This window comes from Schistocerca piceifrons, chromosome 4 (genome assembly GCF_021461385.2).
Source record: "Schistocerca piceifrons isolate TAMUIC-IGC-003096 chromosome 4, iqSchPice1.1, whole genome shotgun sequence".
NCBI classification, from domain to species: Eukaryota; Metazoa; Arthropoda; class Insecta; order Orthoptera; family Acrididae; genus Schistocerca; species Schistocerca piceifrons.
The window spans coordinates 391,590,287-391,616,856 of NC_060141.1; the positions used below are offsets into that span (position 1 = coordinate 391,590,287).

General features: G+C 41.0%; 1 protein-coding gene across 1 annotated transcript in view; it reads left to right on the forward strand.

Annotated features, from left to right (window-relative positions):
* LOC124795867 (mucin-17-like) overlaps positions 1-26,570 on the forward strand; it is a 423,417-nt gene that overhangs the window by 388,425 nt on the left and 8,422 nt on the right. The window contains exons 6-7 of the mRNA XM_047259949.1: positions 5,890-6,016; positions 14,614-14,801. Of these exons, the coding sequence (XP_047115905.1) occupies positions 5,890-6,016; positions 14,614-14,801 (315 nt within the window). The remainder of the gene's footprint in view (positions 1-5,889; positions 6,017-14,613; positions 14,802-26,570) is intronic.

A 26,570-nucleotide genomic window follows, 5' to 3' on the forward strand; every position in this document is an offset into this window, starting at 1 on the left:
AGGAAATCCGAAGACGTTCACCGTTTTGACTTGTTTCTTAGTACACATTTCGTCTTCTAAATCGTCTTATCAGCTTGTAAACACACTAGTCTCACAGAACGTTAGACCCGGCGCTAAAGCCCATGCTGCCCTCCTCACAGGGCCTCCAAAATGATCATTATCGTCAACTGACTACAGTGCCGACAGGCGCGGACCCAGGTGCGGTTCTTGAGAGGGGTGGGGGTGGCTGGGGGAGGTGTGTCACACATTGTTACTGTCTCTTCCGCCCTCCCACATATATCACGTACTACAGATGAAGACACTTTTAAAAATACTAAGCTGTTTAGTCCGGGCGGGGACTACTCAAGAGGATGTCGTTATCAGGAGAAAGAAAACTGGCGTTCTACGGATCGGAGCGTGGAATGTCAGATCCCTTAATCGGGCAGGTAGGTTAGAAAATTAAAAAAGGGAAATGGATAGGTTAAAGTTAGATGTAGTGGGAATTAGTGAAGTTCGGTGGCAGGAGGAACAAGACTTCTGGTCAGGTGACTACAGGGTTGTAAACACAAAATCAAATAGGGGTAATGCAGGAGTAGGTTTAATAATGAATAGGAAAATAGAAATGCGGGTAAGCTACTACAAACAGCATAGTGAACACATTATTGTGGCCAAGACAGATACGAAGCCCACACCTACTACAGTAGTACAAGTTTATATGCCAACTAGCTCTGCAGATGACGAAGAAATTGAAGAAATGTATGATGAAATAAAAGAAATTATTCAGATAGTGAAGGGAGACGAAAATTTAATAGTCATGGGTGAATGGAATTCGAGTGTAGGAAAAGGGAGAGAAGGAAACATAGTAGGTGAATATGGATTGGGGCTAAGAAATGAAAGAGGAAGCCGCCTGGTAGAATTTTGCACAGAGCACAACTTAATCATAGCTAACACGTGGTTTAAGAATCATGAAAGAAAGTTTTCTACATGGAAGAACCCTGGAGATACTAAAAGGTATCCGATAAATTATGTAATGTTAAGACAGAGATTTAGGAACCAGGTTTTAATTGTAAGACATTTCCAGGGGCAGATGTGCACTCTGACCACAATCTATTGGTTATGAACTGTAGATTAAAACTGAAGAAAGTACAAAAAGGTGGGAATTTAAGGAGATGGGACCTGGATAAACTGAAAGAACCAGAGGTTGTACAGAGTTTCAGGGAGAGCATAAGGGAACAATTGACAGGAATGGGGGAAAGAAATACACTAGAAGAAGAACGGGTAGCTTTGAGGGATGAAGTAGTGAAGGCAGCAGTGGATCAAGTAGGTAAAAAGACGAGGGCTAGTAGAAATCCTTGGGTAACAGAAGAAATATTGAATTTAATTGATGAAAGGAGAAAATATAAAAGTGCAGTAAATGAAGCAGACAAAAAGAAATACAAATGTCTCAAAAATGAGATCGACAGGAAGTGCAAAATGGCTAAGCAGGGATGGCCAGAGGACAAATGTAAGGATGTAGAGGTTTATCTCACTAGGGGTAAGATAGATACTGCCTACAGGAAAATTAAAGAGACCTTTGGAGATAAGAGAACGACTTGTATGAACATCAAGAGCTCAGATTGAAACCCAGTTCTAAGCAAAGAAGGGAAAGCAGAAAGGTGGAAGGAGTATATAGAGGGTCTATACAAGGGCGATGTACTTAAGGACAATATTATGGAAATGGAAGAGGATGTAGATGAAGATGAAATGGGAGATACGATACTGCGTGAAGAGTTTGACAGAGCACTGAAAGACCTGAGTCGACACAAGGCCCCCGGAGTAGACAACATTCCATTGGAACTACTGACGGCCTTGGGAGAGCCAGTCCTGACAAAACTCTACCATCTGGTGAGCAAGATGTATGAAACAGGCGAAATACCCACAGACTTCAAGAAGAATATAATAATTCCAATCCCAAAGAAAGCAGGTGTTGACAGATGTGAAGATTACCGAACTATCAGTTTAATAAGCCACAGCTGCAAAATACTAACACGAATTCTTTACAGACGAATGGAAAAACTGATAGAAGCCAACCTCGGGGAAGATCAGTTTGGATTCCGTAGAAATACTGGAACATGTGAGGCAATACTGACCTTACGACTTATCTTAGAAGAAAGATTAAGGAAAGGCAAACCTACGTTTCTAGCATTTGTAGACTTAGAGAAAGCTTTTGACAATGTTGACTGGAATACTCTCTTTGAAATTCTGAAGGTGGCAGGGGTAAAATACAGGGAGCGAAAGGCTATTTACAATTTGTACAGAAACCAGATGGCAGTTATAAGAGTCGAGGGACATGAAAAGGAAGCAGTGGTTGGGAAGAGAGTAAGACAGGGTTGTAGCCTATCCCCGATGTTATTCAATCTGTATATTGAGCAAGCAGTAAAGGAAACAAAAGAAAAGTTCGGAGTAGGTATTAAAATCCATGGAGAAGAAATAAAAACTTTGAGGTTCGCCTATGACATTGTAATTCTGTCAGAGACAGCAAAGGACTTGGAAGAGCAGTTGAATAGAATGGACAGTGTCTTGAAAGGAGGATATAAGATGAACATCAACAAAAGCAAAACGAGGATAATGGAATGTAGTCGAATTAAGTCGGGTGATGCTGAGTCAATTAGATTAGGAAATGAGACACTAAAAGTAGTAAAGGAGTTTTGCTATTTGGGGAGCAAAATAACTGATGATGGTCGAAGTAAAGAGGATATAAAATGTAGACTGGCAATGGCAAGGAAAGCGTTTCTGAAGAAGAGAAATTTGTTAACATCGAGTATAGATTTAAGTGTCAGGAAGCTGTTTCTGAAAGTATTTGTATGGAGTGTAGCCGTGTATGGAAATGAAACGTGGACGATAAATTGTTTGGACAAGAAGAGAATAGAAGTTTTCGAAATGTGGTGCTATAGAAGAATGCTGAAGATTAGATGGGTAGATCCCATAACTAATGAGGAAGTATTGAATAGGATTGGGGAGAAGAGAAGATTGTGGCACAACTTGACCAGAAGAAGGGATTGGTTGGTAGGACATGTTCTGAGGCATCAAGGGATCATCAGTTTAGTATTGGAGGACAACGTGGAGGGTAAAAATCGTAGAGGGAGACCAAGAGATGAATACACTAAGCAGATTCAGAAGGATGTAGGTTGCAGTAGGTACTGGGAGATGAAGAAGCTTGCACAGGATAGAGTAGCATGGAGAGCTGCATCAAACCAGTCTCAGGACTGAAGACCACAACAACAACAACAAGCTGTTTAGTTACAACAAAATATTGGAGACGTTTCCATATAATAATAACTTGTTTAGATTATTCCTTTGACCAATGCATTAGTATGGCTTCTGACACCCACACCTCAAGATGTCAGATACTCAGGTCTGGACCAAACGTTGTATGCTGCTAGAGTATCAACCAAAACTCCGATTTAGTTCGTACTATGTGCTGTTGTCGTGCAGAACGGGCGTAAACGTTGATTAAAAGCAATACCAGAACACAGGAGAAGCTTATCTGTGATTTATATTGTTTGAGGTTTCCGTCGGTGAGTTGGTAGAGCCCTAGATCGCTGTAGAAAGAGTCCGGTGTTCTAATCCAATAAACAACATTTTTTTTACTGCGCATTATGTGCTATAGTGTTATGTGGGACAGCATATTCCTGACATGTAAGAAGACTTTTCGGAATTTTTGTAGAAATGTTCTTTTGGTAGTCTGCTCTCGCTTCGTTACCGTAGCAAATCTATAGAGTACATTTGTATAGATAGGTGTGATGTTAAGTCGGACATGTGCGACAGAACAGACACCACTGGTGATGAAGCAGCCAGTGCATCTGTAGTTTCACAGAGTAAACACAAACAGTGGGACAATAGAATAAACAAATAACTGCATCGCAAGTGCGGAACTACTAATAGTAATAATAATAATAATAATAACAACAAAAAGTGACTGCAGATGACAGTGCCCCGTACGTTAGATGTATTATTTTGTTTGTGTTTAGTAACGTTGGTTTAATTATATGTATTATTATTATTATTATTATTATTATTACATCCGTACGTGTGATGCAATTATTTCTGTATTTTTCTGTTCTGATTGCATATTCTGTGAAATTACGTATCTACTCTACTGATTTACTGCTTTCAAAGAAACAAAGCGGAAGCAGACTACCAAGAAGACAATGCTGTAAACTCCAAACAGTCCTTTTACATGTCAGGAAAATATTGTCCCATATACCACTTTCACACACAATACGGAAAAAAATTACCGTAATTGGGATTTGAACATCGGAACCTTCGTACGAGGAGCTAGCGCTCTAGCAACTCACCCACGAAAACCCCAGATGGCATAGCTCACAGAGACGAATTTCCTGTTCCCTGTAGTTCTTGCGTTACTTATAATGAACGTTTATGCCCGTTTTGGTGGACAACAGCACCTAGTACGAACTAAATCGGAGTTTTGGTTGATACTCTATCACCATACAACATTTGGTCCACATCTGAGTATCTGATATCTGGAGATTTGGCTATAAGAAGCAGTAGTTCAGAGAAATGTAGCATTTCATAATCATTCCCTCCCACACTTTTAGCGTGCTACAGAAGCATACAGTTTTAATAATAAAATACCGTTTGATTACAATAAAACGTTTTCATGTGATAATAACTTGTTTCACTATCCCTTTGTACACTACAATAGCATAATTTCTGAGACACTGCAGTTCAGAGAAACAGAGCACTTCATAATCATTTGTCCTAAAATTTCAGAAGTACAGGATGTCTGTCGAAATATCCCCATTTTCAGTTTGCTGTCAATACAAAATCAAATGAAATAATTTTATTTCCTTCCCAAAAATAAATTGTAAATTGTATATCTAGATACGTTTTCAAAGAAAATTACATAAAATGAAAACACTACCATATAAGGCCTTGCGGTGGCGCTAAGGACGCCTAGTCTGTTTTCAGTTTCCATCCAGGTCCGCTGCAACGTGTCCGGAGGGACGATACCGATGAGTTCCACAATCCACGTAGGAGCTCTTGAAGATCCCATACTGCATTGGTGAACACCCCACAGAAAAACATCCAGTGATGTGATATCAGGAGAACGTTGATGTCAACTCTTACTGCTTCCCGTCTTTTTTTCCTTATTTGTAGGGTCCGTCCCTTTCTGTGTAGCCTTAGTTAACTTCCTGTGGTTTGCAGGTCCTGCCTGTGGACTCACGGACAGTGTCGGATTTGCAATTGACAGGAAGTACATTCAAACTGCGAATAGTCAAGTTTTCCTGTCCGCCCGGTTAGGCGTGCGGTCTAACGCACTGCTTTCCGCGCGGGAAAGAGCGCCTGGTCCCCGGCACGAATCCTCCCGACGGATTAATGTCGAGAACCGGTGTGCCAGCCAGCCTGTAGATGGTTTTTAAGGCGGTTTTCCATCTGCCTCGGTGAATGCGGGCTGTTCCCCCTTATTCCGCCTCAGTTACACTATGTCGGCGATTGCTGCGCAAACACTTTCTTCACGTACGCGTACACCATAATTACTCTACCACGCAAACATTGGGGTTATACTATCTGGTGTGAGACGTTCCCGCGGGGCTCCACTGGGGGCCGAACTGCACAATAACCCTGGGGTGAGTGGACTGCTCAGCCTCTTGTGTAGTTTTGTACCACTGCGGGCTACGGCGGGGACGAAGCTTCTCCGATGTGTATAGGTCCCCGGTTCCATGCAATACAATACAATACACCTTTTTCTGGTTGTAATGTTTTCTGCAGGCTTTACTATCGCAAGCTTATTCAGATGGGCGGGCCTTCATGCCAGTAACTGAAAAATATCCTGTGTGAAACATAGCTAATAATTTCTAGAACTTCTTGTTATTTTCGAGGGTGTGTCATGTGACGCGTGTGTTGCAGGTGTCCTCGTCGTCAGTGGACAGTGCTGCCACCAAGATCCAGGCGGGCGTGCGCGGATTCCTGACGCGCCGCCACGTCCAGCGCATGCGCAGCACGCAGGCACCGTCACCTGGTGCCGCCACAGCTGGTGAGTCAGTACGAACAGACGTTGTCCGACGTACATAACTGGTGACCACTCTTTCGCTGTCGTATTCTCAAAATATACCTATACCACAGTATCCAAAATAGACCTTTATCACAGTATCCATTCCTGGTATACACATAACTGACGCCAAGTGAGCATGGTTCATCTAAATTCTTTACCAAAATGATCTCATCAGTCACCTGTGCGGTTCACTTGGTACCTTGAAGTTAAACCCGATGCTTTCCCCTCTTTCCCACTAATCAATGCAAGATTAATATTATATTCTCAAGAAGATTAGCTTCTGTGGAGGACAAAATGCGTCCAACTTCGCTAACTGATTTGAATGCTTCCTTCCAGGGTAAAAACCATCGTTCGACATAATTTCTTGAATAGGAGTGAACTTTTTGTGGCTGTCTTCTATATTTCAGTTGAAGCTTGGAAATAAGTTCGCTTATCCTCAGTAATACGTGCATCTAAAATCTCTGACTACATTACCTGAATAGAGTCTCTTCCCATGTTGTTGTTAACTTCAGTTGGAAAGGGTTTGTCGTTACTTCACACTAAATTCGCTGAATGTAACAGATTTTTCAGGCCAGAGTTAGTCCTAGAGACCAATCACTGCAGCACATCATTTTTTCAATATGCTATATCTTTTTCCTTGGCCTATTCTGATTTTGGTGGGACCAAAATATTTCATTGTTGTAAAATGAGAAAGAATACCAGTGTTGCTTCACTGGGTATTAATTTTCTATCATAAGTGCCCATATTTCTCTATTGGTATTGGAGTTTAGTCTCTTCAACAATTTCCGGCAGCGGTGGCCGTGCGGTTCTAGGCGCTGCAGTCCGGAACTGCGGGACTGCTACGGTCGCAGGTTCGAATCCTGCCTCGGGCATGGATGTGTGTGATGTCCTTAGGTTAGTTAGGTTTAAGTAGTTCTAAGTTCTAGGGGACTGATGACCTCAGATGTTAAGTCCCATAGTGCTCAGAGCCATTTGAACCATTTCTTTAACAATTTTTGCACCTTAGAGACCATTTACTTTCTAAAGCATGGTCTTATTCGACTTTACTATGTTTAAACGATACTTTCCCTACTCAGTAAGAAAGTGCTATTGATAAATTTCTTCTTCCACTAGGTAATTTTTTTAATTTTTCCATTGTGCGTAGTATTATTTTTACCAACACAGTTTTGGTTTCTTCATTATCAGCTCTTCAGCCCTTTACTGTTCACAGCATTCTTTCATTTTATCTTCTAATTTTTACTTTCTTCCTTCTGTATTACTTACACAGTTTTATTTATCTTTGCTTACTACCAAGTTTTCCTAAATGTCATTATTCCAAACACTCGAGATTCTTTTTCATTCTATTTTTTCAATATTATTTTTTATCACTCTGACACACGATGTTGGTAATTTATTCTCTGAGAGCTATCTCAATAGTTTTGCGTAAATTTAATCTGTAGTATATCTATAGAAGTATATATAATGAAGAGTAGCCTAATTTTGTCACAGTACTTGACAGTCTCTCCATATAATTGTAAATATCTTGATTGATTATCACTTTCCAACCTCTTATTAGTGTTACCAACATTACATAACTTTTGATTTTTCACTTTCACTAATCTGTTCATCTTGCAGTTTACTCTTGAGCATCCATTTGTGTAGAGACGTAATTTCTCTAATACAGATCAGTTTATTGATTTTTATATATCTTTCTGTTGAATTATCTCACTCTGTATTTGGATGTGTATCTTATTTTTATAATGAATTTTGTATTTCCATTTGCTACTTTTAAGATATGTTTGATTGATTATTTTTCTCACGCATTTTAGCGTGTTTAATTTTCAGAAAGTGGTAGAAACATATTCTGCAGTTGTCACCTTGACATAACAGTTACAGATAACTCCTTTTGAACACGACGGATTGGCGCATCTAATATCATTCTGAGCGATCCTTCCTAGTACTGATTTGATTAATTTATAACGCACTGCCACTTTTCAAATGCATTCATACCTTTTCTATGATCTTTGACCGTGCTTCATCCAACACACATATTTTGTTTATTTTTATAATATTAGTTGCAGATAAACAATTTTTTACCCTTGCAGTACGAGTATCTTGCTACAAACTGATTTGTTATTCTACTGAAAAATCAGTCCGTCTTCTCTTTGGACTCCTAATGAAGATGATTTCAGAATGCTTGTTTTCCAGATGTTGTTTCCTCACAGACGATGTATTTCTGCGCTGTATTTGCTTTTAGTAGTCCCAATCTCATACCCAACAGTACCGTTCTCGCATAGTGTACAGTGGAACAAAGAGTCGTTGATTTACTACCTTGCCGGCCGCTGTGGTCGAGCGCTTCTAGGCGCTTTAGTCCGGTATCACGCGGCTGCTACGATCGCAGGCTCGAAAAAATGGCTCAAATGGCTCTGAGCACTATGGGACTGAACATCTATGGCCATCAGTCCCATAGAACTTAGAACTACTTAAACCTAACTAACCTAAGGACATCACACACATCCATGCCCGAGGCAGGATTCGAACCTGCGACCGTAGCGGTCACGCGGTTCCAGACTGAAGCGCCTAGAACCGCTCGGCCACACCGGCCGGCTTCGCAGGCTCGAATCCAGCCTCGAGCATGGATGTGTGTGATCTCCTTAGGTTAGTTAGGTTTTCGTAGTTCTAAGTCAAGGGGACTGATGACCTCAGGTGGTAAGTCCCATAGTGCTTAGAGACATTTGAACCATTTGATTTACTACCAGGACTAGCGCAATTTTCACGGCAGAAGATTGGATTCGAACGGTGGCACTAGTGTGTATTTTTTGGCTGCTGATTCATTCAACCCTTTAGATCGACACCTGACAGTGTAATTAACCAGAATAGCGCGTTCCACTGGCGTGCGTGCGCTGTGGGCTGCCTGTAGTGCGGTATGCTCTGGCACCGCAGACAATGATTAGGCCGACTGCCATGAGCCAGATCCTGCGATCACCCACAAATGTCAGATACCAGGGAGGCCCTGGTCTTCCGGTTTCAGTTTCTCACTTGGTATTTTCGCTTATCTCGCGTTCGAAGTTGCGATGTGACTAAATAGTTCTAAAAGATACAAAAGCGTGGAAATCCCAGGTAATATCCGTAACTTGTATGAACTACACGAGTGGAAAGTGGGTTATAGAGTTTGTGCGCTTAAAATTACACGTAATAAAAAATTAATAACGTGCTGGTGTTAATGCTACGAAATATTGCTTATCGGTCATCTATTTCTTTTTTTCTTTTTTTTCCACGTACCCTACAGTTCCATTCATCCCCGTGCTAAAGTCTTAAGGTGGATCATGGCGATTATTCGAGTTGCTTTGTTTGTAAAGATCCTCACACACGGGTGATAAATCGCTGACGCCTTAGACTATGGCTTCTCAATCTAGATGTGACTGTCAGTGGCAGCACGGTTGGTTTTCATAACTGTTGCTGCAAATTGTGTGAGGGGGAGATATATTATATGAAATGACAGCGATAGAATAGGTACGCCCTAAACTTTTATATCACAATGCCCACTTAATATTACACCATTCAGTTTAGAAATGAGATATTTTAATAACGCGAATAATTAATTCAGAAATAACTCAAAATCAGCTGCTGGTATTACTATGAATTTCCCATGAATTTATACTTCCACAATAACACTTTCAAAAACCTGCTCACTGCAAAATCTAAGAGCATCAATGCTTTTAACTTCGTATCCCTTGTTAATATAAGTGAAAACGCCGCCTTAAACTTCAATTTTTATGTCCTTACTGCACGTGGGCATAGTGAAATTAACCGAAACAGTGCAACCACTCTTAATAACTAGACCAAAGTCTCCCAGCCATTAACCATACCGGCGAACATGACCGACTGTTTGCATGAGTTTCATCAGACTGTTTAGGAATACGAGCGATCAGCGATCAGTTCCTGCGATTTGCTCGCGTTAGAGATGCGCCGATGGTTTAAAACGATTCAGTAAGATCGTTTTAAAACAAACAAAAAAAAGAGTAAAATCGTTTAGTAAAGGATTTAAATGGAACAACTGTACAAACTGGAGAAAATGTAATATCGTAAACAAGAAATAATTCCTGGAGTTTATGTTCTATATTTTAGGCTCAGATTTTCTAGTTTTGTGAAGTAGTTGTCGTAAATAGAAAAGTATTATTTAAATTGTTTGTTTACTTTAATCCGGACAACAGTTTTACACTCGGACAAGAAGCCATAATAGTAGCAAACAAAATATACTGGCATTTCGTCAGAATATGAATAGAGATTGGAGCTAACCTGTTTCGGACTTTTGTTTAAATCCAACCATGCCCGTATCATTTGCTTCCTCCTGCAGCTGATGTTGGTGGTACAATTAAAATCCGGGAGGCCGAAGTTCACAAAGGTTGCATAGTGCACGGTCCTCACCACTAGTTCGATGGAGACATGTGCAAGAGCTATGAAATACTGGATTTGAAGTGGTTATAATTCACCGTACTGTGGCCAACAACCTCCGTCTAGCCATCCCCAATTAATGAGAACGAATGTGACTTCTAAATTTTCTGCCTGCACGTGTCGGTAGTCAACGTCTGAAAGGCCTCATTCAAGTGCATCAAGCAAAGATATCTCACAATTAGATTGTTCCTTCCGGTGGGAATGTCGCCAGTATTTGTATTATATTAGTGAAAGCGGCACAATTGTTGCCTATGTTGCTCAGGCAATACTTTCGTCAACTTCTTCCTCTACGACATTTACAGATGGAAAGACAGACGATGGTTTAGACAACGATATATCAGTCAGCTTAGATTCATCTGCAGATCACGACGTGCTCTCTGGTGTAGAAGGCGCAGGCTCAACGTCACTTCTTTACACTTCTGTTTGCGATTGCCTCTTTTCCTTTTTTGAGTTAGGTTGCGAGGAAACCATGCGTTTAACATATTGTGGACATATCGGACATTCACTGAGGTGCTGGTGCAGCCACGGCAGCTATGAATGATGCCAGAGCTTGTTGCAATATTTACATTTGACGTCTGCTTCTCCAACTATGGTCCGTGTTTCACACTGATTCGATATACTGCCACAAGGCCGCCTCGCTGCAGAAGGCTTGATAACTAAGATGACCACAAGACGACGAAGCGAGCATCAGTACTGGTAATGGGTATAATGGGCAGGGGCACTATGAATATAGTGCGGGACAATAAGTTGGGAATGTGGGTCTCACGGGAGGCGTGCCAGAGATAAAAGTCCTTGCAGTCGCACAATCCTCTGTGTCCTCGGTGGCTCAGATGGACGCCGGCACGGAAAAAATAAAAGCTGAGTAAAGGAATCAACGATCGACTCGAACGGATGTCTTGTGACGTCCGTGCGACCAAAACGTACAATACCGAGAAAAAAAAAATGAAAGATGGATAGAGCGTCTGCCATGTAAACAGGAGATCCCGGGTTCGAGTCCCGGTCGGGGCACACATTTTCACCTGTCCCCGTTGATGTATATCAACGCCTGTATGCAGCTAGGGGTGTTCATTTTATTGTAACTTTATGTTTTACCTTCAATCTCCTTGCGTGGTTTCATGTCTGGTCCTTACGTATGAGAGCCATCACTAAAACTAAACTCCGCCCGAGCAGGCCATTAAGGCCCAACGGTACTGACCAGCTGCCGTGTCATCCTCAAGCCACAGGCGCTACTGGATGCAGATACGGAGGGTCATGTGGTCAGAATACCGCTCTCCTGGCCGTATGTCAATTTATAACACCGGAGCCGCTGCTTCTCAATCAATTAGCTCCTCAGTTTACATCACAATGGCTTAGTGCACCCCTCTTGTCAGCAGCGCTCGGCAGACCGGATGGTGACCCATCCAAGTGCTAGCCGAGTCCAATAGCGATTAACTGGGACGGGAACCAGTGTTACCACTGGGGCAAGGTCGTTGGCTCTGCAGCCGTTCGCAGTAGCAAATTTAATGGTACCCACCGTCTCTTCATAAGTAGCAGTTTTGTTATATTTAATTTTTTGTATTTTTTTTTTTTTAAATTAGCGCACAGTGTTAGTTCCAAAGGTGGTGTGATCATCGTAGAGCGAGCCGGTACTAGCCTTCATGTATATTTCTGATAGTCCGCAGCTCGTGGTCGTGCGGTAGCGTTCTCACTTCCCGCGCCCGGGTTCCCGGGTTCGATTCCAGGCGGGGTCTGGGAATTTCTCTGCCTCGTGATGACTGGGTGTTGTGTGCTGTCCTTAGTTAGGTTTAAGTAGTTCTAAGTTCTAGGGGACTGGTGACCATAGAAGTTAAGTCCCATAGTGCTCAGAGTCATTTGAACCGTTTTTTATATTTATGATACATATATTTACAGAACTAGCAAAAAATGTTTCAAATGGCTCTGAGCACTATGAGACTCAACATCTGAGGTCATTAGTCCCCTAGACTTAGAACTACTTAAACCTAAGGACATCACACACATCCATGCCCGAGGCAGGATTCGAACCTGCGACCGTAGCAGCAGCGCGGTTCCGAACTGGAGAGCCTAGAACCGCACGGCCACCGTGGCCGGCCAGAACTAGCAGTCAGTTGATATAACTTCTTTTCAGTTTCTCTATATCGTTCTTGCAGCCGCGATACATCAGCCAGCAGGTGTAGTTCTCGTATTGGATTATGATGGCTATAGACACTTCCGCGGATTTATACACTTGTGCAACAAGTAAGCAAGTACGCCATTGTTCAGCTCTTGTCCTACTCATAGCTAGCGTCCCAAATCTAGGGGTGTTTCGCTACTCCCTAAGACACGTCGGTCTTCTGGGTTGCCGTGATCTAAGCAACCAAATAAACCTGCCATAAAACTGTATAAACCATGCATATTGCAATTAAGCCGTCTAATACGGCGCTTTTACACTTGCATCTCCGGACGGATCGTGTGACCTGGCGACGTATTACAGCCAGTTGTTGGTTTTTGTGGCGCCGAAGAGCGTTACCGAGAAAGTCGAAGGGTGAGATTCGAGTTTTGTGCGGTACGGAGTTTCAATCCCAGTTGAAATTTCGTTACACTGCACAATCCGCTGCAGACTGGAAATGTCATTCTGCTTTAAATTGTAGCTTTCATTTGCAGATTAACGGCTGGCCACTGAAATTTTAGGAATGGGACACCGGGTCTGATTGCTAAGTGCGTTCCTTTCTATTGTTGTTAGAAGATAACAGATTCCAAAAATCCTTTGCCGATTACTTGAAAGTTTTTTTTTTTTTTTTTTTTTTTTTTTTTTTTTTTTTTTTTTTTTTTTTAGTACTGTATTTCAACTGCTTCATGGCACGTATATATTTCTTAAACTAATAAACGTGTACAGTGAATTTCATTTTTTAATGATCGGGAAACTCAAAAAGCTTTTTTTCGTACCTTTTCATAGGTGTTCAGTATGCCCCCCTTGAAATGCACGGCATATGTCTATGCAGTATTCAAACTGTTCCCACACTGCAGCGAGCATGTCTTCAATTAAAGCTTCCACAGATGCTGTTGCGCGATGTCTCACTTCATTCGTTGTTGTTGGTAACAGAGGTACATAAACAGAATCTCTTATAAAGCCCCACAAGAAATAATCACGTACAGACAGGTCCGGTGACATTGGAGGCCAGTAATGTAAGGCTGATTCATCTCGTACAGTGCGACCGATCCATCGCTCAGTAATCCTTTGATTGAAAAATTCTCGCACTTCCAGATGACAGTGTGGCGGTACTCCACCCTATTGGTAAATGAAGTCCTTCGAATCAGTCTCCAACTGTGGGAAAAGAAAGTTCTCAAGCATTTCGAGATATGTGCTTCCTGTAACAGTGTTCTCGGCTAAGAGAAATGGACCACACACCCTTTCCAGCGAAACTGCACAAAACACATTAAATTTTGGAGAGTCCCACTCATGTTGTACAACTTCACTTTGTTGTTCCGTACCCCACATTCTCACGTTATGACGGTTCACCTTTCCATTTAAATGGAATGTTGCCTCGTCTCCAAACAATAAGCGTAGAAGGAAATTGTCCCCCTCCATCTTGCCAAGAACGAAATTTCAGAACTCCACACGTTGTTGTTTGTCACCTTCACGAAGGGCTTGCTCTAGCTGAATTTTGTATGGTTTCATGTGTAAGTATCGACGCAACACACGCCAGACGGACATCAGGGGCATGTTGAGCTGTCGAGCTGCACGGTGGACGGATTTCTGCGGACACCTTGTGAAACTATGGCAGATGCGTTCGATATCTGTGTCACACATTCAGGGACGGCCCAGCGATTTGCCTTTACAAAAACAACCTGTTTCGTGGAATTGTTCATGCCACCGTCTAATGCTGCAGGAGGATCAACACCATACCTAGTACGAAAATCACCCTGAACAGTTGTTACTGACCTGCTATGCGAAAAAGTAGAACTCAAAACTCTTTCTGTTGCCCCGACACTATTTTTACTAGAACTGAAGTGGGTGCACACTGCTGCTACCTAGCGGAAACCATGTAAAACTCAAGACTTTGCTCTTTCCAACAGTACGTTCTTCACGCACATATCTCAAATGACATATTAGTTATGATGTTTTTTAAAAACCGGATGATTCTTTTTGATTCACCTTGTATTTTCAGGTACGATTTCGGCCGGCACGATGGGCATGTCACTAGACAGCGCAATGCCGAAGGCGGCCTCGGCTGCAGCCAGCGCCGCGACGCGGTCTGCAGAAGTGCTGGAGGAGGACGGCGAGGTGTGGGACACGCTCAAGAAGGAGATGGACGACGCCGCCTCCACCATCCAGAGCGGCTTCCGCGGCTTCCAGGTGAGACAGTGCTCCCTCCCGTCACCGTGCTTAAGTGTCCACCTAACGTGCTGGCACCAGTCTCTCTTCATAGATCAGTGGATGTTGGCGCCCAGTAAATTGACTCTGGCGCACTATTATTCAGTCACTCTAGACCCTATTTCTAGAGTTCAAAATTTCTAAAATATTGTTCTCTGAAGTGTCGATATGAAATAGAAACGCACAATATTTCCGCTAATCACAGATGCTTACAGTTTTTTTGTAGGTTCGAGCTGTAAACTGAAGGGAAACGCTCAGACTATGACCTATTTTCATCCAGTAAACAAAACTGAAATTACATCAGTGTGGCGAAAAAACAAAATTCTGACTTTCATTCGCCCAATACAAAATTAATGTCAAAGCGAGTACAGTATATTTTCTACATTTTCTGTCAAAAATCTTTCGCAATATGATACAGGGTGACAATTATTGACTATATGAAAAAAACGAAAATTAGTAACAAACTACGGCGTGCACACGCTTTATTCAACATTTAAACGTCACGACAGACATTCGGATTTAGGTAATGACATGTTCGATATGCCTGCCATCATTGACGGTGACGAATAGCGAAATTTTGCGTGACCCGCTGAAGTGTCGGAACTACGTTGCTGTCGATGACCTCCTAAATGGCAGTTTTTCGCTCAGCTATGGTTTTGGGGTTATTGCTGTACACCTTGTCTTTCATAGAGCCCCACTAAAAGGAGTTGCATTTTTTCAGATCCGGAGAATATAGAGGTCTGTCGAGGCCCATGCCACTGGCCTCTACATACCCCAGAGTCAGCATGCGGTCCCCAAAGTGCTCCTCCAGAACATGAAACACTCTCCTGCTTTGACGGGGTCGAGCTCCGTCTTGCGTGAACCACATGTTGTCGAAATCAGGATCACTTTTGATAATAGGGATGAAATCATCTTCCAAAACCTTCTCGTTCGGTTATCACCGTGCCATCAAGCAATATCGCACCGATTACTCCGTGACTGGACATTGCATACCACACAGTCACCCGGCGAGGATGAAGAGACTTCTCGATCGCGAAATGTGGATTCTCAATCCCCCAAATGCGCCAGTTTTGCTTATTGACGAAACCATCCAGATGAAAGTGGCCTTCGTCTCTAAACCAGTGTGCATGTGCATACTAATTCCCATCATGCCCCACGGCCAACCTTGCAGTTTGTGCGTCTTAACGCATACCGTTCAGAAGTTAGGAATTCTTATTTCATGTAGTTCAGTAATTGTCACCCTGTACCTAAAGTGTGTAACACCTGTTTCAGTAATCATTGTCTTTACCAAAAGTTAATATTTTTATTCATTTTACTTTTTAATATGTCTGTCTCTTTCTTTTGTCCACTAAAATTTAGCAATGAAAATGGACGTTATAATTAAACACGAGAAATTGTATAAAACAGTAAGACTTTACTTGAAGAAGTCAACATAGTGCTGGTCTTTTTTACAAATGCTGAGTAAACACTTATCACACTAGTATTAATAAGCAGTTAACAATAGTTCAGGTTTTGCATTATATTAGATGACATCAAGCACAACCATTCCTTTGCATTCGAAGTTGAATTCTATTCGTGTGCAGTTCCAAATTAGCGATTGTTGCCATACGGCTAACTCCGTTGCCTGACATTCTTCTAGAGCTTTAGCTAAATAACGCGCAACTCAACACAGGAAAAAAATGTAAAATGTTTCTAGTGGTATCCAGTTGCACCAAGGACGTCTCTTTACAAATATTTCAAAAACGTTTCATACTGTTTGTCGACTTTCCTAACAGCCGACATTCACATTTGTGCGTAACAGTAATCGGCTCTTCTTCCGATAAACAACGCAAGCAGGCATTTTACACGTCACACTTACATTATTCTAGAACGCCTTTTCACTTTTCTTTCGTGTAATCATCACATACCCATTACCTTAATATTGCGCTTGAGCGACAGCTGACATGCCAAAAACCAATCCGCTCGTAGTCCTTTCAGCTCGTTAGTTGAAGCCCATCCTACATTATATTTGCGAATTAGCGAACTTGGTGCATGGATCAATCTTTTATATGGCGTGTAACATCTGATATTAAATTCTCTGATTATAAATTACTTTCTTTTGCATATCAGCGCTGTAATGGTTGAAATAAGACTGGTATCTTTACAATCATTTGGAAAGGGTGTGTCAAATAGATGATTAATATTCCTGTATCTTAAAACAGTAGATTAGTGACGAGATTTGCTTTTTATTTTGCATCTGGTTTCATGAACTAAAGAACCAGGTACCCCACTTAACATTCCATATCACTATACCACTATACATCGTTAAAAAATGGCCTTAACAGAAGCTCATTTGTAACCAGAGTAATATAATCCTGTGTGCACTTACAGAAGAGCAATTTATCCTTAGTAGCAACAGCTGAAGACGAAATTATAAATTAGGGAAGCATGGACTTGGGCGAAACTGGAAAACAAGAGGCGAAGCGTTTGAGGTGCACTATTACAGAAGGATGCTGAAAATTTTGCGGACTGATGAGCTAATAATAACTGAAGAGACTCTCTGCAGAATCTAGAAGGGAAGGAATATATGGAAAACCCTAAACATAGGAAGAAAGTGGCATTGGAATTTAAAGATTCCACGACAACGAGGTGAAAAGAGACGGAGCACAAGCTCGGATTAGCGAAGTTTAGGAAAGGAAATCGGCCAGATCTTTTTCAATGGATCATCCCTGCATTTGCCCTAAGCAATTTAGGGAAATCGTGAGAAGACCTAAATAGAGAAGACCGGATGGGGATTCGAACCATCGTACTCCGAATGAGAGCGCAGTTTGCTGACCACTGTGCCATCTCCCTCGATCTAAACATAAGGAGAAACATTTGTTATGATTTCAGGAAGTTACCGCAGCATAGGGTGGACTGGTGTGAAACTTCGTCGGTACCCAGAGGGTGTTTACCCCTCGATGAACGATAAGACGGTCTGGACACCACACCGTCTGCCCACTGCTGATACCACCGGAAATTGTCCCCTGTCCTTTACCCTCTTTTTTAACAGAACGATTGAAGGCGTGTTTCGTTTTCGTTCGCCGCCGGAGCGTAAAGTGGTGGCAAAATTCCATGCTAGTTAACTTTAAGGTGAAAGTGGCTCTGGCATTAAATATTGTTTTTGTTTGTAGATTAAATTGATTTTGGGGGTAGTATGGGTGTCAGAGACAAACACCTGAAGATCTAGGAGAACAAATGTGGTTAGCGTCACAGTTTCTAGACAGGGGGATGCGGGGACCAGTTCCCAAAGGAATCAGAGATTTTATTCTCTCGGGAACTACATGTATGTGTTGTCCTAATAATTTCATTTCCTCTTATTCGCAAAGACGCGTAGGTCACCGAAATGGTGCCAAACAGAAAACTCTGCACCAGACGTCGAGCAACCCCAAATGGCGTTTTCCCGATGAATAATTTTATACCATCGTTTCATTTTCATTTCACCATAGGGAATAAAAACGGTAGTCCTTCGCATCTGCTACAGATTAACGATAATTAACCCATGTGTGTCATCGCACCATTGTGTACGATGAAAACTGAAGAGCGAATGACTGGCTCTAGTTAGAGTAGGTACATGTTCATTATTGCTTGAATTAATCATGGATCGCGTAAAAGTTGCTTCTGTAACGTGACGTCGCTCAGACATGACGGAAGATAAAACGATCTTCCACACAGTTACAGGTTATTAAAGTCCCTTTCTCGAAAACGATAAATATGAAGATTCTTTCTACTTTTATTTATTTATTTTTTTGTTTTAGATTCAACCTCGGAATGTATACTGTGGATCTTCAAGTGATAAGTCTCCCAAAATTTCGTAATCATTTTCAGTTCAAGTTTAGATCTTATTCTTCATTCACCGTTCTGCAACCAAATCTCTTCATTCCATCCAAACTTGGGTAGACATTATTTACATCACGCTCACTCTCATTTTGTAACACGCTTTGTCGCTGTTGGCTAGTTAGTACCTACATGATGGTACACTGTAGCTTTCAGTTGTAGCATCGGCGAACACACACGAGCCATTAGATGCAGAGCCGTATTTGCCTTGGGGTTACCCTAATCTTTATTATACAAAGCCGAGGCAAATTTGTTTATTCTTTATTACTGCTATAAATCTCCACAAGGCTACTGAGTATTCCCTTCACCCAGCATGAACCAAGGCCAAAATCATATTCTAGTGCTCCAGCTCGTGGTGAGAATACTGTAGCAGCGTGTTGGTTCCATTCAACAACTTTGCAGCGCATTTATGTCTCAGCAAATCAACGATAATCATTCTGGATTAATTTTATAGTAGAAGAATCTGCGGTAAATTCTGATATCACGTGAAAATATTTAGAATATTTTATAAAATTACTGGATTTAGATAGACAACTGTGTGCCTTTGCTGAAATAATAACACTGGCCTCAATCTGCTGCTAACTAGTGTGTGAAAAATTCATTAAAGAGATTGATAGTCTTTGCATATTGACGTGTGAAATAGTAGGGCAGAAAAATGATCGTTCAGGTGCTACAGAAACAGTCTGGAGTGGAGCACCAAATCAGAAATACATCAAGCACAGGCCGTTTGTAGTATATAAGGAACAGATCTGTATAAACGTGTTGCTTTATCTCTACCTTCCAGACGCCTTCATGGAGTTAGTTATAAGATTTTACAGCAATTTCAATTAAGAGTGGGTAAGGATTTTATACTATCCTTTACATTTTTCTGTCAATAGTCTTAAAGATCTGAATTTGTTACCAGGTACTTTGATGTTTTACTATGATCTGTGACTACGTGCTATCCACTCTGTATGTGTTTACAAAAATTGTAGTCATCAGATGCAAAGGTTAGTAGAAAAGGTATGAACACTGAAGTCCAATAATAAAAAAGAAATATGGCCATGAAAAACGGCGACTGAATATGAGAACAATGGAAGCAAAAGGCACGTGTTGAGATTAAAAAGTGAATAATCTATTCATAAAGACAAGACGTACATGAGGAAAATTTGATAAATAAAATATGTTATCATTTTTTATTCAAAAGGATCACTGCATAGCACTTCAGTCATGGACTAACTAAAACGTTCAATACTGCATTTGTACGAGATTGAAAGAGTTCTGTTGTTAGAGATGTTATAGGTTAATTATTTTTCGAGCTTTTACACCGTAAGTGACACAGAATTTGTGACAGAACTCTCTGTAATATCTCAAATTTTGATTATCAGTTACTGTATTACAATATTATTAATTTGTCAAGAAATCTAACAGAACACCCTTGGTCTTTAATTAAAGATACCACATAGTTTGCCTGAAATGATTTAGAAACACAAAACGTTATATAATTGCAACTTTCTAAGAAACTAACCCATGTCTGCATAATTTTGCGTCTTTTATTTAACTTCATAATGGTTCATGGGCTACTGAATTACAATTCTACTGACCAAAAAGAAGATTTAAGAAGTTATACTCTAAAGCAAAATATAGGTGTGCAGTGTATGACATGTTGCTACTATAATTAAGAATATGACTACAAAAAAAACGATATTCAAGGAAAAGTGGGTTCTGTAAAGAGAGTGCAGGTTTTTGAATAACATTCAAAAATATTAAGAAGAAAATGAATCAAAGTACTGTGCCTTCTTTTTAGGATCCATGCTCTTTGAACAGAAATTTACACAATACCATAAGTATACTATGAAGTATTCTAGGTCACTTATGTGCTAAAAGCTCCCTCTCTGAGTGGAGTCACTGTAGAATGAAACACTTAGGTACATCAAAAATGATTTTATGCGAAGTAACGCACACCAATCAGAACACAGGTACTATTTGTAGACATTCGTGTGCCAAATGTAGTCAGATTCTGAGTCAGTCAGTTATATAATTAATGACTGTAGATGTAGTATTAATAGAATGGTGCACAAAGTATGGATTTTGTTGTGTTTTACTGTATCCAAGCAGAAGTCCATTTCCTGCAAATCTTTAAACGATTATAGTTGCATCACGGCAAATTACATACTTTTCGTGGCTTTTGTAGGACTTACCTGGAAGTTCTAAGCTATAAGAAGAACAGATATGCATCAATTACAGTATCTCAGTACCTCCTTGACATAACATTCCTCTAATTAGAAATAAGCAATACATTTGATGACACACTGTCAGCTAAAGAATGAAATTAACAGATGTTTCATCCTACAAGAAATTGTATAACTTGCAGGCTATTTTTCGTTTACTTATCAAACTCAAATACCATAGCAGTTTAATGAAAACAACGGATTCATCTGTTTTGACCACTAAGATTAGTAGCTGATGCCTTGTACATTACTTTCTCACATATTTTTGAGATTGTTGATACTAATAGTATGATGCTAGTGCATTCTGTACCACATCTCCTTGCATGTAAGTTATGTTTCATTACTAAATGTTTAACGCAGTCTGAGGAATGATCTTCAAATGATTGCTGATGTTTGATGCAATTTGAACAGAAAAATTCTAAGATCTGCTTATAGCTGCCTCAAGTTTCAATGGTTTCACAATTTTATTTGCCCCCTATTCTGGTAGATGGGACTTTTCTCATTAGCTCTATTTTGATTTGTGTGATTGGATCCTTCATTCAGTTTGTCAATATGAGGTTATTAATGTTTCTAGAATCTACAATTTTATTTTTGGCGTTAGTGACTACTAACTCAAACATTGCACTGCTGACCAGGAATGACCACATCATACAGAATTATCTCTCTCATGCTCCTTGTTCTATTTCTACAGTATGTCTCCTTTGCACTGATAGTAATGTCACAACAGGGTAACAATGCATTGCACATGGAATCTGTTTATAACTTGGAACCTTGTACAGCTTTAGTTTAATTCTTAATGCCTGTATGATTGAAATTACTTGGCGCTCAGTACTAGAGGTCTTGCACTGGCACATTATTAAGAAACAATTTTAAAGAAAATACATAAACACCTGTAGGATAACATTACTTGAAAGTGAAATGTACATATCATGATATTTCAGGCTCTAAAGACAAATTATGATGAGTTTCCATTACTGACTTCAGTTCACCCAAAATTTAAGATTAATTTCACTTTCTAATAGTTGTTCCTGATTCTTCTAGGGAAATTACTTTTCCACCAATGACAATCCTATATTCTACTTAATTTAGTCAATCTGATAGAGATGATTTTTATATTCATCCTGTGATTAGTGTCTTCACTGAATATTGTGTCTTATGTTATGATACAAGTTCATCCCAGTTTTTAAGCACTGAATAGGGGATAATGGAGGAACTGTATAAGGGGGGCTATGCTCCAGACTGAACGCTGAAAGGCATAATCAGTCTTAAATGATGATGATGATGATGATGCTCTTTTCCTAATATATTGTAAAATCTTTGTCTCATACTTACCTCTCAATTTATTCTTATAGTTCATGAATAGTATTTTTAATTTTTTACTTCTACATTATCATTTTTATGAAATGACAAAAATTCTACTAATTTTTTATATTTAAACTTCTCTTTCTTTATTTTTAATATTGTGTTATAAAATCTTTCCCAACAATTTTAAGGAACTGTGTTTTTTTTTCTTTACATCAGGCTATGATTGTATACTTGTCTTTAATTCTATTTATTTTTCTTTCAGAATTTAAAACTTTTATTTTTGCCCCTACAGCCCTAGACATAGTAGTAAAACAGCAATTTACCACATTTTTTGGTGCTATTACTATACATTTTCGTTTTTGTGGAGAAATTACATTTATAGTGTATTTTGTTCACATGTCTATATTTTTATAGGTAGGTACTAGCGAAACTTTTCTTCAAGGTTTAATCTTTTTTCAGATATCTTGTGTAGTTCACTTTATTTGGTTTTCGCTTGGATAAAGAGAAAAGATTATTCATCTTCAATGAAGAAGTAATAAGGTATTAGGTTTCAACAAAAACAGTATGTAATGTTATCTATAAATTAATGATGATTACGGTATAATTAATAAAGCAATTGTGGTATTATGCTACGCTATAGATACAATGTGGCGAATTTTGCTGATATATGAAGGTAATAGCCACGTTTATAACTGCCGAATTATGACAAGAACTTTTATTACTCGGGCTGCATACTTTTTTCTGTGGAATTAAAAAGAGACGTCGAAGAGAACTTCAATGACTTTTGTGGAACTTGAAGGAGGCCACTGAAATTCTAGTGGCTGACTGGCTGATCAACAGAGACAGTGGCTACACCCTAGGCAAAGTTTGAGACCCAGTGCTCAGCCAACTAAAACCATAGCGTCAGCCAAGAGCCATTCCTCCCCGTCTTCGGCGATGCCGTTCACCGACCATTCCAACTGACGCATCGTGCGACCGGGTAGCGCGAAGGGGGTGGGGAGAGATTATAGCATAAAGAAGGTGGAATGTAGCGAAGACGGTCATTCGACAGGTATCACCTGAAGATGACGCCACAGTAGGCTGTCGAAATATCGCGTTACGTTGACGACGGGAGCCGGTCGGACACATTAGAACAATAGAAACAAATATTAACAAGCTAATAGCGTCACGAATCACGGTCCAGCTGTCCGCAGGTCTCCAACAAAAGTCTGACCTATTGAAAACATGTAATTGAGGCACGGTTCACATGTTCATTATTATGACTGCCGTATCGAGCGCTCAAAATTGTCGACAATGAGAATTTATACATGCTATTAAGCGATTCCTGATAGACAATAGTACATTTCCTGCATCATAGGCCTCAGTTACAGAGTATTTATTGTCTTCGGAAGTCGTCAGTCTTTCCTTCTAAACCTCTTGTTAAAGTTTTCCCCACAGATAAAACTCCAATGGTCTTAAGCCTTGTGAGTGTGGAGGCCATTTTGTGTTTCCCAAGCGAGCGATCCAGCATTTTTCCATAAGTTTTTTTTAAGGCATGTCCTACTGTGTAGTAAGGGCTGGGGCATCCATTACATTGGTAACACGTGAGTGAACTGATATGTCCAGGGCGATGCGTTCCAATAACTGAGGCAGGATATCTGTTGGAAACTACACTACTGGCCATTAACATTGCTACACCACGAAGATGACGTGCAACAGACGCGAAATTTAACCGACAGGAAGAAGATGCTGTGATATGCAAATTATTAGCTTTTCAGAGCATTCACACAAGGTTGGCGCCGGTGCTGACACCTACAACGTGCTGACATGAGGAAAATTTCCAAGGGATTTCTCACACACAAACAGCAAGCAGTTGACCGGCGTTTCCTGGTGAAACGTTGTTCTGAAGCCTCGTGTAAGGAGGAGAAATGCGTACCATCACGTTTCCGACTTTGATAAAGGTCGGATTGTAGCCTATCGCGATTGTGGTTCATCGTATCGCGACATTGCTTTTCGCGTTGGTCGATATCCAATGACTGTTAGCAGAATATGGAATCGGTATATTCAGGAGGGTACTACTGAACGCCGTGCTGGATCCCAACGGCCGCGTATCACTAGCAGTCGAGATGACAGGCATCTTATCCGCATGGCTGTAACGGATCGTGCAGACACTTCTCGATCCCTGAGTCAACAGATGGGGACGTTTGCAAGACAACAACCATCTACACGAACAGTTCGACGACGTTTGCAACAGCATGGACTGTCATCTCGGAGACCATGGCTGCGGTTACCCCTGACGCTGCATCACAGACAGGAGCGCCAGCGATTATGTACAAAGACGAACCTCGGTGCACGAACGACAAAACCTCATTTTTTCGGATGAATCCAGGTTCTGTTTACAGCATCATGATGGTCGCATCCGTGTTTGGTGACATCGCGGTGAATGCACATTGGAAGCGTGTATTCGTCATCGCCATACTGGCGTATCACCCAGCGTGATAGTATATGGTGCCATTGGTTTCATGTCTCGGTCACCTCTTGTTCGCATTGACGGCACTTTGAACAGTGGTCGTTGCATTTCAGATGTGTTACGACCCGTGGTTCTACTCTTCATTCGATCCCTGAGAAACCCTACATTTCAGCAGGATAGTGCACGACCGCATGTTGCAGGTCCTGTACGGGCTTTTCTGGATACAGAAAATGTTCGACTGCTGCTCTGACCAGCACATTCTCCAGATCTCTCACCAATTGAAAACGTCTGGTCAATCGTGGCCGAGCAACTGGCTCGTCACAATACGCCACTCACTACTACTCTTGATGAACTGTGGTATCGTGTTGAAACTGCATGGGCAGCTGTACCTGAAACGTCATCCAAGCTCTGTTTGACTCAATGCCCAGGCGTATCAAGGCCGTTATTACGGCCAGAGGTGGTTGTTCTGGGTACTGATTTCTCAGTATCTATGCACCCAAATTGCGTGAAAATGTAATCACATGCCAGTTATAGTATAATATATTTGTCCAATGAATACGCTTTTATCATCTGTATTTCTTCTTGGCGTAGCAATTTTAATGGCCAGTAGTGTAGATACACGATCTCATCAAAGGTATCTGGAAACCCTACGTAATGTGGGATTGACAAGCGCACATCACGAGAGGAGTATCGGCCATTATAAAAGGTGGCGGGGAGTACTGTGTTGTCAGCAGGGAAGCAGAAACGTCAAAATGGTTCGGCCAGGAGAGCTCATTGACTTCGAACGTGGACTAGTCACTGGATGTCACCTAAGTGTCAAATCCATCGGAGACATTTCAACCCTGATAAAGTGCACCTAGTCGACTATTGGTGATTGTGAAGTGGAAACACGAAGGAACAGCCTCAGATAAACTAAGACGAGACAAGCCTCACTCAAATACTGACGTACAGGGAACATCGAATATTGTAGAAGGTGGTTGTAAAAAATCGCATGAAATCAGTGGAAAGAATCACTCACGAGATGCAAAGCGTTGTGATGAACGAAAATAACGTCGCCAGTACAACGATGGGTTCTTTTGTTTGTCTAGGGAGAGACTGAGTGGCACTATAAAACGTAATGTATTAGTTCATTTTATTACAGTATGGACCCAAAAGTTACGTAAATTTGTAGAATCCATTTCCACAGGAGCATTCCGACTATTTACAACTGTAACTGAGTATTAAAGTATCAGTTGATACAGACAAATTTGCAAGATTCTTCACTTCAAATATAACTGACATAATATTCGCATTAAGTTCTGCCAAAGACATTTAATACTCTGGCGGCCAATCTAAGGCGATGCTGTCGTCTTGATCGGTGACTGCTAATTGAGCTGAGCGTTCCTCTGCTCAGCCATAAGTAGACAATCGACAATGGTGGCGTATCGAAGCTCATTCGTCGGTGCGGCATGCAGTGATTATCATTTTCCTTACCAGTTGCCAACCTCGTTCCTCCTCCGACTATACCACACGAAGTACTACCAGCAAGCACAATGATTGTCCTACCAGCAAGCTCAATGACTGTGCACAGGGATTTAAAAATAATGGGGTACAATGTTCAAGCTGCTCATAAGCTGACATTTCTGTAGCCAATGCTAAGCAACACTTGAGGTGGTGTATAGACGCCACTGGACATCTGATTACTGGAAAACAGTTATTTAGAGTGACTATCAGATGGAAGGGTTTGAGTCTGGCGAATGCCTGGAGGATGTTGCGTGCCATCAAAGTAGTGCTAACCGTGAAGTACGAAGGAGGTGGTGTTACGCTATGGGGTGTTTTTCGTGTTTAGAATGCTGTTGAGACCGAAGAAAGCAGCAGATACACGTACAAAGAACTGCGCGCATCCACAAAAGATAATGTGGATGGAACAGCGACGGTGTGGTGTACTATGAA